At 43.6% G+C, this 14,092-nt stretch overlaps 1 protein-coding gene across 2 annotated transcripts in view; it reads left to right on the forward strand.

The window, feature by feature from the left end:
• HECTD4 (HECT domain E3 ubiquitin protein ligase 4) overlaps positions 1-14,092 on the forward strand; it is a 227,360-nt gene that overhangs the window by 99,409 nt on the left and 113,859 nt on the right. For both annotated transcript variants that reach the window (XM_038763449.1, XM_038763450.1), the window contains exons 9-11: positions 4,120-4,281; positions 9,912-10,025; positions 12,090-12,230. In XM_038763449.1, the coding sequence (XP_038619377.1) occupies positions 4,120-4,281; positions 9,912-10,025; positions 12,090-12,230 (417 nt within the window). The remainder of the gene's footprint in view (positions 1-4,119; positions 4,282-9,911; positions 10,026-12,089; positions 12,231-14,092) is intronic.

Genomic DNA, 14,092 nt, shown 5'->3' on the forward strand with positions numbered 1-14,092 from the left:
TGCTTGGCACATATTAAGCGCTTAACAACCATTATTATTATTATGCCCTCTGACACCTCAAATGTAACATGTCCGAAACAGAACTCCTTATCTCCCCACCCAAACCCTTTCCTCCTCCCATCTTTCTCATCACTGTAAACAACGCCAGTATCCTCCCTGTTTTACAAGCCCGTAACCATGGCATTGTCCTCAATTCATCTCTGTCATTCAGAGAAGCGGAGTGGCTCAGTGGGAAGAGCACCGGCTTTGGAGTCAGAGGTCATGGGTTTGAATCCCGGCTCCGCTCCATGTCTGCTGTGTGACCTTGGGCAAGTCACTTCACTTCTCTGAGCCTCAGCGACCTCATCTGTAAAATGGGGATGGAGACTGTGAGCCCCACGAGGGACAACCTGATCACCTTGTATCCCCCCAGCGCTTAGAACAGTGCTTTGCACATAGTAAGCGCTCAATAAATACGATTGAATGAATGAATTCAGCCCACATAGTCTGTCACCAATTCCTGTTGGTACTTTCTTCACAACATTGTTGAAATCCACCCTTTCCTTTCCATCCAAACTGCTACCTTGCAGATCCAAAGAGTACTGCATCTGCGTCCTTGCTAACCTCCCTGCCTCCTGTCTCTCCCTACTCCAGTTCATACTTTACTCTGATGCAGTGGATCATTTTTCTGAAAAAACGTTCAGTCCATGCCTTCCCACTCCTCAAGAACCTCCATTTATTACCCGTTCACCTCCACATCAAATAGGAATTAATTACCATTGGCTTTAAAGCCCTCAATCAGCTTGCCCCCTCTTACCTTACCGATCTCCCACTACTACAGCGGAGCCCACATACTTCACTCCTTTAGAGCCAGTTTACCCACTGTGCCACCATCATGTCTGTCTTGCCGCTGATCCCTTTCCCACGTCCTCCTCCTAGCCTGGAACTCCCCCTCAGTTTATGGCTCACCACTTCTCTCCTCACCTTCAAAGCTTAATTAATCATGTCCCCCAGGAGGGCTTCCCAGATTAAGCCCTCTTTTCCCCAGCCCCCTCTCCCTTCTCATCCGCTGTGTACTTGGGGTCCGTGACCTGTGGGCATTTATGTCACCAGATAAACGGAAGCTCCAGTGAGAGACGGAGTGGGAATATCTTTAGTAGATCACTAAAGAGCTGAAAATTGAGCATTAAGACAACTAGCTAGACTATTTAAGTGTTAAATGGAATTGTTTCCTTTCTTGTTCTTACTTAGGAGCTAATTTTCAACTGTTAGTAACCTGTGGTGTGAATTATATTTTTGTAACTACACCAAGGGGTCCATCTTATAGATGAACTCACATCTTTTAGGCTGTGAGCCCACTGTTGGGTAGGGACTGTCTCTATATGTTGCCAACTTGTACTTCCCAAGCGCTTAGTACAGTGCTCTGCACACAGTAAGCGCTCAATAAATGCGATTGATTGATTGATCTTATACATTCATTGACTGCAGAATTTATTTGTTGGGGACTCAGGACTGGGAAAACAAAAAGTCTTTTTGGTTTGGCGTGCAAACAAGGTGACAGGTTAGTAACTCGTGGTTTGAATTATATACTTGTAACTACCCCACTTATACATTCATTGACTGCAGAATTTATTTGTTGGGGACTCAGGACTGGGAAAACAAAAAGTCTTTTGGGTTTGGCATGCAAGCAAGGTGACAGGTTAGTAACTCGTGGTTTGAATTACATTTTTGTAACTACACCAAGGGGTTCATCTTACACATTCATTGACTGCAGAATTTATTTGTTGGGGACTCAGGACTGGGAAAACAAAAAGTCTTTTTGGTTTGGCATGCAAACAAGGCGACAGATAGGTAAAAGTCACCCTTTTACTTTCCTAATTTCAGGCAAGCTATTTAAAATATATTCCACCCCTGGGCTATTAATAAGAACTTATAATTGAAACACTGGCAGGTTCCTAACTGAATGTCTTTCTCCTGGAATCATCCATCTCTAGCACGATAGCGTAAAAAAATCCTAAATGAGTTCTGGGAGGTTTTAGTTCTTGGGCTGGCCAGTAAGTACTGAAAGATTAAAGTTCATTTTATACCCTTCTACAAGAAACAGTTAATCATTTGATAATAGTTTGCCTGTGACCAAAAGACAGTGAATAGAATTTCATAAATCATTCAGCTTCCATTTCATTTTAAGCTAGAAATCCCAGAAGGTGGTAATGATCAGTAGCAGGAAGTGGACATTTCTTATCCATTTCTTTTCTAAGCTATCTTCACATAACTCGTGTGCATTTTACACTAATTTTGCCATTGCCTCAGTTCAGTGGCACATGTCTAAAAATGTTGGTAATGAAAAAATGCTAAGGATTAGTCAGTATTGGAATAGCACCTGAATTGGTGAGCTGTTAGATTTCCAGCAACAGACTTCCGTGTTTCACTGAAGTCATCATGGATCACAGAGTTTACTTTGTTTTTATTCTAATAAATTCTACTTTTGAATTACATTTGGAATCCATTTTCTTGGAAAATATAGGAGACGTGATATTGAGAATCTTTGAACATAGGCAAGCTCTAAGAAAATCTGTGGACCCTTCAGGATGCAAAGCCTGGCGTAACGCGGAATCTGAAAATGATGCAAACGTAGCGATAGGGAATTCCCAGTAATTCACTTCATTTTGAAAAATTCATTTTTCTTGCATCCTTTCCTGGGTATTTCCTGAGTCTTATGCTTCATTTCAAAGACATAAGAATTGCCATTGTTGGGACAGATTAATGGTGCACCCGGCCCGTATTTTGTCTCCGATAGAAGCGACACCATGCGTGGGGAAACAGTGTGAACGGCGCTACAACCGTCCTTCTTTATGTTTGGATCATCACAGCAGTCAATAACTGAGGGTGATACAGCGCTTGATAGAGTACAGCTTAAGTAGGAAGCATCATGGTTTATGGGTAGAGCGTGGGATTGGGAGTCAGAAGATCTGGTTTCTCATCCTGTCCCTGCCATTTGTCTGCTGGGTGACCTTGGGCAAGCCACTTAACCTCCCTGTGCCTCAGTTAACGGAGTCTGTGAAATGGGCATTAATAATAATGTAATAATGTTGGTATTTGTTAAGCGCTTACTATGCGCCAAGCACTGTTCCAAGCACTGGCGGGCGGCGGGGGGGATACAAGGTAATCAATGTTGACCCACATGGGGCTCACAGACTTAATCCCCATTTTACAGATGAGGGAACTGAGGCACAGAGAAGTTAAGCGACTTACCCAAAGTCACACAGCAGACAAGTGGCAGGGCTGGGATTAGAACCCACAACCTCTGACTCCCAAGCCCGGGCTCTTTCCACTGACTGTGAGTTCCATGTGGGCCATGGACTGTGTCCAACCTGATGAGCTTGTACCTATCCCAGCGCTAAATACAGTGTCTGGCGCATAGTAAGTGCTTAAGCAATACCATTAAAAAAAAAGTAAAACACAAATTTTCTGCCCTCAGATATCTTACAGTCTGACGGGGGAGTCAGGCAAAAATGATTTACACACAGAGGGAGCAAGAGGAAGGACAAGGGTAAAGTAGATAGTAATTAATTAATTAATGGTGGCATTTATTAAGCGCTTACTATGTGCAAAGCACTGTTCTAAGCATGGGGGAGCTTACAAGGTAATCAGGTTGTCCCATGCGGGGCTCACTGTCTTAATCCCCATTTTCCAGATGAGGGAACTGAGGCCCAGAGAAGTAAAGTGACTTGCCCAAAGTCACACAGCTGACAGTTGGCGGAGCAGGGATTTGAACCCATGACCTCTGACTCCCAAGCCCGGGCTTTTATAGAGCACAGGCTATTCAGAAGTCAGAAGGTTATGGGTTCTAATCCCGGCTCTGCCACTTGTCTGCTTGTGCGACCTCGGGCAAGTCACTTCACTTCTCTGGGCCTCAGTTCCCTCATCTGGAAAATGGGGATTGAGACCGTGAGCTCCACGTGGGACAGGGACTGTGCCCAACCCAATTTGCCCGTATCCACCCCCGCGCTTAGTCGGAGTGCCTGGGATGTTGTAAGCGCTCAACAGATACCGTAATTATTATTATTAGGAATTTGTCAGGAAGTCGTATTACTGTGTCATGGAGAGTTTTTCAGGAGTCCTCCTGTTTTCTTATTTCAGCTGCCAACACCAGCTGCGGGCTGCCGCTGAAAATGTTGAGGAAGACCCCTGTCTACACATGTGGTACCTACTTGGTGATGTTGGTTCCGCCTCCAGGAGGATCAGGCAGCTCTGCCACCCGCTCACTCTTCGGAGGGACAAGTGGTTTGTCCTCTTTAAAAAGTATGTGAATATTCATTTGAACATTGCCAAGATCCGCCCTTTCCTCTCCATCCCAACCGCTACCCTGCTAATTCAAGCTCTCATCCTACCCCGTCTGGACTACTGCACTAGCCTTCTCTCTGATCTCCCATCCTCGTGTCTCTCTCCACTTCAATCCATACTTCACGCTGCTGCCCGGATCATCTTTGTGCAGAAACGCTCTGGGCATGTTACTCCCCTCCTCAACAATCTCCAGTGGCTGCCTGTCAACCTACCATCAAGCAAAAACTTCTCACCCTGGGCTTCAAGGCTGTCCATCCCCTCGCCCCCTCCTACCTCACCTCCCTTCTCTCCTTCTCCAGCCCAGCCCGCACCCTCCGCTCCTCCACCGCTGATCTCCTCACCGGGCCTCGCTCTCGCCTGTCCCGCCATCGACCCCCGGCCCACGTCATCCCCCGGGCCTGGAGTGCCCTCCCTCTGCCCATCCGCCAAGCTAGCTCTCTTCCTCCCTTCAAGGCCCTGCTGAGAGCTCACCTCCTCCAGGAGGCCTTCCCAGACTGAGCCCCTTCTTTCCTGTCCCCCTCGTCCCCCTCTCCATCCCCCCGTCTTACCTCCTTCCCTTCCCCACAGCATCTGTATATATGTATATATGGTTGTACATATTTATTACTCTATTTATTTATTTGTTTATTTTACTTGTACATTTCTATCCTACTTATTTTATTTTGTTGGTATGTTTGGTTCTGTTCTCTGTCTCCCCCTTTTAGACTGTGAGCCCACTGTTGGGTAGGGACTGTCTCTATGTGATGCCAATTTGTACTTCCCAAGCGCTTAGTACAGTGCTCTGCACATAGTAAGCGCTCAATAAATACGATTGATTGATTGATTGATTCATTTCCAGATGAGGGAGCGTTGTAGAGGTTCTCGTCTCCTTACGTGTGCCCCCTCTTCTCCGTGCTTCTGTTGGAATCCTTGGATCAGGGAAGACCCTGCTTCCCCCAATCAATCAATCGTATTTATTGACCGCTTACTGTGTGCAGAGCACTGTACTAAGCACTTGGGAAGTCGAAGTTGGCAACATAGAGAGACAGTCCCTACCCAACAGTGGGCTCACAGTCTAGAAGGGGGAGGCAGAGAACAAAACCAAACATGTTAAGAAAATAAAATAAATAGAATAGATATGTACAAGTAAAATAAATAGAGTAATAAATATGTACAACCATATATACACATAGACAATCACTTCTCTTTGTTTGAAATACTAATAGTGAGACTAATCATCACCATCATCATCAATCGTATTTATTGAGCGCTTACTGTGTGCAGAGCACTGTACTAAGCGCTTGGGAAGTACAAGTTGGCAACATCTAGAGACAGTCCCTACCCAACAGTGGGCTCACAGTCTAGGAGGGGGAGACGGAGAACAAAACCAAACATGTTAAGAAAATAAAATAAATAGAATAGATATGTACAAGTAGAATAAATAGAGTAATAAATATGTACAAACATATATACACATATACAATCACTTCTCTTTGTTTGAAATACTAATAGTGAGACTAATCATCACCATCATCATCAATCGTATTTATTGAGCGCTTACTGTGTGCAGAGCACTGTACTAAGCGCTTGGGAAGTACAAGTTGGCAACATCTAGAGACAGTCCCTACCCAACAGTGGGCTCACAGTCTAGGAGGGGGAGACGGAGAACAAAACCAAACATGTTAAGAAAATAAAATAAATAGAATAGATATGTACAAGTAGAATAAATAGAGTAATAAATATGTACAAACATATATACACATATACAATCACTTCTCTTTGTTTGAAATACTAATAGTGAGACTAATCATCACCATCATCATCAATCGTATTTATTGAGTGCTTACTGTGTGCAGAGCAGTGTACTAAGCGCTTGGGAAGTACAAATTGGCAACATATAGAGACAGTCCCTACCCAACAGTGGGCTCACAGTCTAAAATGATGTATCGTACCCTCCCAAGCGCCTAGTACAGTACTCGGCACACAGTAAGCGCTCACGATGATTGATGATGATGATGGTGGTGGGCGCATGCTTAATTTTGGTTTTCTTCTTGAGAGAAGCAGCCGTGGAAAGAGCGTGGGCTTGGGAATCAGAGGACCTGGATTCTAATCCTGGCTCCACTGTTTGTCAGCCGTGTGTCCTTGGGCAAGTCACTAAACTTCTGTGCCTCAGTGACCTCATCTGAAAAATGGGAATTGCATCATCCTCCCTCTGATTTAGACTGTGAACCTCCTGGGTGAGAGAGGGACTGTGTCCAACCTGATGATCTTGTGTCTGCTCCAGCACTTAGTACAGTGCCTGGCATATGGTAAGCGAAGCAAAGAGCCCGGGCTTTGGAGTCAGAGGTCATGGGTTCAAATCCCGGTCCCGCCAATTGTCAGCTGGGTGACTTTGGGCAAGTCACTTCACTTCTCTGGGCCTCAGTTACCTCGTCTGTAAAATGGGGATTAAGACTGTGAGCCCCAAGTGGAACAACCTCATCACCTTGTATCCTCCCCAGCGCTTAGAACAGTGCTTTGCACATAGTAAGCGCTTAACAAATGCCATCATTATTATTAGTATTATTTAAAAAAAGCAGCTGGACTTTAGTAAACTAGGAATCTTCCATTTTCAGGATCTAGCACTCTATCCTTTTAAATCAATCAATCAATCATATTTATTGAGCGCTTACTGTGTGTAGATTACTGTACTGAGCGCTTGGGAAGTACAAGTTCACAACATATAGAGACAGTCCCTTCCCAACAGTGGGCTCACAGTCTAAAAGGGGGAGACAGAGAACAAAACCAAACATACTAACAAAATAAAATAAATAGAATAGATATGTACAAGTAAAATAAATAAATAATGCTTTTAAAAATAATAAATAATAATAAATAATAACGCTTTTAAAATTGAACCTTCCATTGGTCTAAAAATAATTCTTTTCATGGATTGCCTTTCATTGTTTGGATTTCCAGTATGTTATTTCCTGCTGAATTTGGAGATCTTGGATTTGTCATGAAACTTTGTAGATAAAAGTTACTAAGTTGCCAGTGTTACTAAGATTACGCACACCCTAGCCTTTCCAAGTTTTCCAAGCTTTTCTATTCCAAGGCAAATTGAAGGCACGAAGGAGTCATTGTGGCCACCCTCCATTCACAAATGTTTAACAAATGCCACAAGTGTGAATGGAGGAGTTGTGTTCATAGGTGGTTCATCTTGCGTGCCATGAAATGAAGTAGGGCCTAAGATTCAACCGTCTGTACGCTAATACCCTTGGAATTGCTCCTGGACAAGTGTTGATAAAATAAAATCCAGCCCCTCCGGGATTGTCACCTCTGGGTATTCCATTGTTGGGAATCGCTAGTCTGCATTTCCAGGTGCATGTGAGCATACCATTGGCACACAATCTTATCAGCATGTTTTTCTGGGGGCAGTGATCTCAATTAGGACATGTAAGCCTTGCCCATTGCTCATCCACTTGAGTTAGACCACCTTTGTAAGTAGGTTAACCATACAAATGCGTCATTAGCCTTGATCATAAATATTGTGAACAGTTCATACTGCCAATCAAAGCCCTACTGAGAGCTCACCTCCTCCAGGAGGCCTTCCCAGACTGAGCCCCCTCCTTCCTCTCCCCCTACTCCCCGCCCCCATCCCCCCGCCTTACCTCCTTCCCCTCCCCATAGCACCTGTATATTTGTATATATGTTTGTACATATTTATTACTCTATTTTACTTGTACATATTTATTCTATTTATTTTATTTTGTTAATATGTTTTATTTTGTTGTCTGTCTCCCCCTTCTAGACTGTGTTGGGTAGGGACCGTCTCTATATGTTGCCAAATTGTACTTCCCAAGCGCTTAGTACAGTGCTCTGCACACAGTAAGCGCTCAATCAATCAATCAATCAATCAATCATATTTATTGAGTGCTTACTATGTGCAGAGCACTGTACTAAGCGCTTGGGAAGTACAAATTGGCATCACATAGAGACAGTCCCTGCCCAACAGTGGGCTCACAGTCTAAAAGGGGGAGACAGAGAACAGAACCAAACATACCAACAAAATAAAATAAGTAGGCTAGAAATGTACAAGTAAAATAAATAAATAAATAAAGAGTAATAAATATGTACAACCATATATACATATATACAGGTGCTGTGGGGAAGGGAAGGAGGTAAGACGGGGGGATGGAGAGGGGGACGAGGGGGACAGGAAAGAAGGGGCTCAGTCTGGGAAGGCCTCCTGGAGGAGGTGAGCTCTCAGCCGGGCCTTGAAGGGAGGAAGAGAGCTAGCTTGGCGGATGGGCAGAGGGAGGGCATTCCAGGCCCGGGGGAGGACGTGGACCGGGGGTCGATGGCGGGACAGGCGAGAGCGAGGTACGGTGAGGAGATTAGCGGTGGAGGAGCAGAGGGTGCGGGCTGGGCAGTAGAAGGAGAGAAGGGAGGTGAGGTAGGAGGGGGCGAGGGGATGGACAGCCTTGAAGCCCAGGGTGAGGAGTTTCTGCCTGATGCGCAGATTGATCGGTAGCCATTGGAGGTTTTTGAGGAGGGGAATACGATTGAATGAATACGAATAAATACGATTGAATGAATGAATCATAGAATTAAGCTTTAATCCTTCCTCCAGACAGTAAACTGCTTAATCTGCTAGGCCACAGGTGTTTCAACTGTTTTTAGAAACTGTACACTTGAGGTTTACAGATTTCATCTGAAGGACGAGAAACAGAGTAGCTTAGTGGATGGAGGATGGGACTGGGAGTCAGAAGGACCTGGGTTCTAATCCCAGATCTGCCACTTGTCTGCTGTGTGACCTTGGTCGAGTCACTTCACTTTTCTGGGCCTGAGTTCCCTCATCTGTAAAATGGGGATTAAGATTATGAGCCCCTTGTGGGGCAGGGACTGTGTCCAACCCGATTAGCTTGTATTTACCCCAGCGCTCAGTACAGTGCCTGGCACTGTAGTAGTAATGTGCTTAACAAATGCCATAAAATAAAGAACCATTTCCCCCCACAGTCATGAATGTCCCCATTATGCCACCCCACCACTTAAACAGCTCCTATGTGCCTCGGAGGCTGTGGCATTACTAAATCGGGCCCCCTTATTATCTGCCGCAGCTTCATCCTAGACTCCGTGATTTCCTATCTGCCATTAATGGTTGCATTCCATAGAAAACTTCCAACTGCTTCCCGGGGGTTTGCAAGCCCCCCAGTTGGTAGCCTCTGTGCTATAGAATCTTCCTGTTTCTTGAACCCAGGGATGTGATGAATCAGATTCATATAAATGGGGCTTAATTTGAGCCCCATTTATTCCAAAGTGTTGGATTCCTGCTACTGAACAGGAGGGAATTTAGCTCGCTCAAATTTAGCTCGTTTCTGACATTGAAATGTGAAAATGAGACCTGAAAGAGCCCCATTCTCTGAACAGTTTAGGTGCACGGGCTGCTGCAGAGATATTTTCTCGAGTTCAATACCAACTGAATATCTATCTATCTATCTATCTATCTATCGTCTATCTATCTTTTAACTGACTTTTTTGAGAATAGATTTATGAGGTTAAAACTTAAAAAATGGACACATCCAACTCTTGAGGATGTATTAAAGCTGTGTTTTTGCTTCTTTTTCAAGTTCTTGCTTCTAGCTTGGTGTACAATATTTCGGACGGTCAGTTCACTAGCCGGGCAGACCTCATCGATGCTGCAGGAAGCTCACTCGGGCGTGGTGCACTCGTACCAGGACTGGGTAAGAAATAAATGTATAGGCTTGCTTTAGGACAACATGATTGTAGACAATACTCCACATTTTGGGCAGCTTCTATTGGGTATTTCAACAAGCATGGATTTTTGAACTCCCAGCTTCTTCCTGTCCATTGTGTAGTGAGAAAATCCGTCATGCATTCATAGTTCTGCCCACAGTAAGTGCTTGATAAATACTGTTGAATGACTGGAAGAGCCTTGAAAGATAATCTAGTTGTGCCTCCTTTCTCCAAGCAGGTAGGGGCTAAAGCACATACGTCAAATACTTATCTTGCTTTTTTTAAGAATCCAGTGGTAAAGAATTTGTAACTTCTTTTCCAGCATTTTAGTCTTCTACCAGTCATGAAGTTCTTTCTTTTACTCAGTCAAATTCTCTCTTGTTACAATTTGTTTATTTCCTCTTGTTTAATGCTCTGTGGATTTGGGAAACAACCGCACAGTTTCCATTTCATAATAAGGCTTCGTATAGTTGAAGATTGTTATTATGATTACCCCTTAGCCTTCCCTCTTTTTGGTTAAAGAACCTCAATTCTTTGAACCTTTGCTCATCAGACCTATTTTCCATTCACTTTGTTCATTTTTATTTGCTTCACATCTTTTCTAAAACCAGCCACAACAATTTGATCAATGCAGACTGTAAGATCTTTGAGGATAGGGGTGGTGTTTTTTACTTACATTTTCTGTTTCTTCCCCAAGTTCCTAATAACAGTGTTCTGCACACAGTAGACAGTGAAAACTGTTGACAGTGGTGACAGTGGCGAAGCATATAATTATGAGAGTGCCATATTGAAGAAGAAATCTTCTGATCTCCCTTCCCCTTAGCCTGGGAACCTTAGATTGTGCCCCTTAGACTGTGGGACAGGGATTGTGTCCTACCTAAGTAACATATTTTCATTCATTCAATCATATTTATTGAGCACTTACTGTGTGCAGAGCACTGTACTAAGTGCTTGGGAAGTATAAGTTGGCAACATATAGAGACGGTCCCTACCCAACAGCGGGCTCACACTCTAGAAGGGAGAGACAGGGAACAAAACCAAACATATTAACAAAATAAAATAAATAGAATGTCTACCCAGCACGTAGGACAGTGCTTGGCGCATAAGTGCTGAACAAATACCATAATTATTGTTCTTATTTAAGTTGTATTTTTATCTCTACCTTACACTATTTATGCAAGGTTACATAGAGATTCAGTGCCACCCACTCGTCAATATTTAATATTGGTGACCAGTATTTTAGCTTCAGAAATCATTCACTTCTCCTGGTGCAATAGACCTTTTGACATAAATTAGCTATAAACTTTACCTACCCTGCCCTTTGAAAACGTTTCCAAAGAAACCCAATATTGAGATGAGTTGAAGCCATAGCCTTTTTCTTTATTGACTCTAATGTGTGTGAAGTCAGGTTGCAAATCTACAGTTGACCTCCAGAATTATAATGAACAGTTTTAAGAATTCAGGGTGGTGGATCAGACATCTGCCATCTTTCCTAAAAACTCTAGACTCTGAGCAGGTGGCCTACCTCGTAAAAATGTGTCTGTACCCACTGGAGAATGTTTTTCAGAGTGGACTTGAAGTAGTACTAGATTGTGGTTAATTAAGAATCAATATGAAACCACTTTTAAACTCTCAGCTATATGCATAGAGGACCTCAACTGATCTGTATTGAGAGCTGCTATTCTAACCTTTCAGCAGAAAGAGTTCACATCATTTGTAGTTCAGTGCATGAGGGATTTGTGCTGGCAACATGAAGAAATGGCCTTAAATGTTACTCAGCCGCTTAGCAGAATGAAAAATAATGAATATTAATGTGTGTCTTCCCCTCTAGACCATAAGCTCATTGTGGACAGAGAATGTGTCTGCCAACTCTGTTATACTGTACTATCCCAAATGCCTAGTACACAGTAAGTGCTTAGTAAATATGATGGATTGAGAGATTTTTCTCTCCCAGCATGTGGTATCTCGTCATGTGAACTTCTTTTGAAGAAAAGGCAAAGGTGGTATTTGAATAAATAAAAGCATGTAATTTGTGTATTTTCTTTATCCAGGTGCGTGTTATGATACAGTAAATAACATGCTATGGACCTGCTCCAATGACTATATTGATCAGTGGTGCAATCCTGGGAATCAAGCTTTCCATTATGTCTGCCAGAGACTAGGAGTCAGCCACATCATCACGGAACCAAAAGGTGAGCTAAACTGAAAAGTCGGCATTTTTGAGAGAGGGTAAATTTAAAATGCGACAGATTGCAAACACTTTCCTAAGCAGTATTATGTCCTAATGGTATACTCTATGTAGGCCAGATTTTTGTTGGCCTTTACGATGCCATAGCCTGGAATCAAAGATTGTCATCAACATAATTGGTAGATTTACATGCTACCATATGAAGGAAAGTTATGCTTAATTGTTTTATTTTCATCGGTGTAGATTTGCAATAAAAAGTTTACGTGTTTCACCAAAGTTGCAGAATTTAGTTGCTGAACTGAACCTCACTTTGCACTCAATTGCCTTGAAATTGCATAGCTATTGATTTTAATAATTCTAAGCACACTTACTGTTGAAGATGAGGCCTGCAAGGAAAACATAAAATCACTAATCAACAATCAGAGGCATGGCATTTGTTCCAGTTAATGAGGAAGTAACCGTGCCATTCAGAGCCAGGGAACATAGCCAGGCACCTGTGCTCTTTGGCATCCTTACCAAGATATATAAGCGTAGAGGTGCACACCGCTTAAACACTTATAACACTTTGTTCTCCTGCAGTGTGGGAATAGTGTTCTCACGGAACAGTGCATTAAGGAAAACTTGGATTATAACAGTAATCTCTTGGTATTGGCTGGGAATTGGCTAGAGAAATCCTCGTGAAGGAGGTGAAATTGTGAATGCTATATGTGCCTAACGGCAGCTGTACGTAAAACATTAGTTACACTGATTCATTCACTCGTATTTATTGAGTGCTTACTGTGTGCAGAGAACTGTACTAAGTGCTTGGAAAGTACAATACAGCAATAGAGACAATCCCTGCTCACAGTGGGTTCACATCTAGACGGGGTGAGACAAACATCAATACAAGTAAACAGGCATCATCATCATCAATCGTATTTATTGAGCGCTTACTATATGCAGAGCACTGTACTAAGCGCTTGGGAAGTACAAATTGGCAACATATAGAGACAGTCCCTACCCAACAGTGGGCTCACAGTCTAAAAGGGGGAGACAGAGAACAAAACCAAACACACTAACAAAATAAAATAAATAGAATAGATATGTACAAGTAAAATGAATAAATAAATAAATAGAGTAATAAATATGTACAAACATATATACATATATACAGGTGCTGTGGGGAAGGGAAGGAGGTAAGATGGGGGGGATGGAGGGGGGAGGAGGGGGAGAGGAAGGAAGGGGCTCAGTCTGGGAAGGCCTCCTGGAGGAGGTGAGCTCTCAGCAGGGCCTTGAAGGGAGGAAGAGAGCTAGCTTGGCAGATGGGCAGAAGGAGGGCATCAATATAAATAAATAGAATTATAGATGTATACATATATGCACCTATACATAAGTGCTGTGGGGCTGGGGGAGGAGCAAAGGGAGCAAGTCTAGGTGACTTGGAAGGGAGGGGAAGCTGAGGAAAAGGGAGCTTAATCTGGGAAGGCCTCTTGGAGGAGGTGCACCTTCAGTAGGGCTTTGAAGGGTGGAAGAGTGATTGTTTGGCAGATTTGGGGCCATATCATGGCCACCTGGGCTTTCTGAGAGTTTTGGAAGTTGGGAGGGGAATGTGGCCAACCGGCCACTGAAGAGGCGGGGCCGTGGATGTCGGTGACTAAAGAGGCTGCTGGCTGGGGCTGGGCTCCGCCACCGTGGCTGTGAGTAGCGACCCAGCCAATCTTGAATAAGGTAAACCCCAAACCAAAAATGCCGGGGGAATACCATTCTCCCCCAGTGTGTGCATGCACACAGCCATTGTTTTCCGCCACTGCACCCTGCTGTATCGAGTCAGGCACGAGTTGTCAGAAGACAGTCCCTTAATTTACATTCGGGCTTTTTATCCACATC

This window comes from Tachyglossus aculeatus, chromosome 21, assembly GCF_015852505.1.
Source record: "Tachyglossus aculeatus isolate mTacAcu1 chromosome 21, mTacAcu1.pri, whole genome shotgun sequence".
NCBI classification, from domain to species: Eukaryota; Metazoa; Chordata; class Mammalia; order Monotremata; family Tachyglossidae; genus Tachyglossus; species Tachyglossus aculeatus.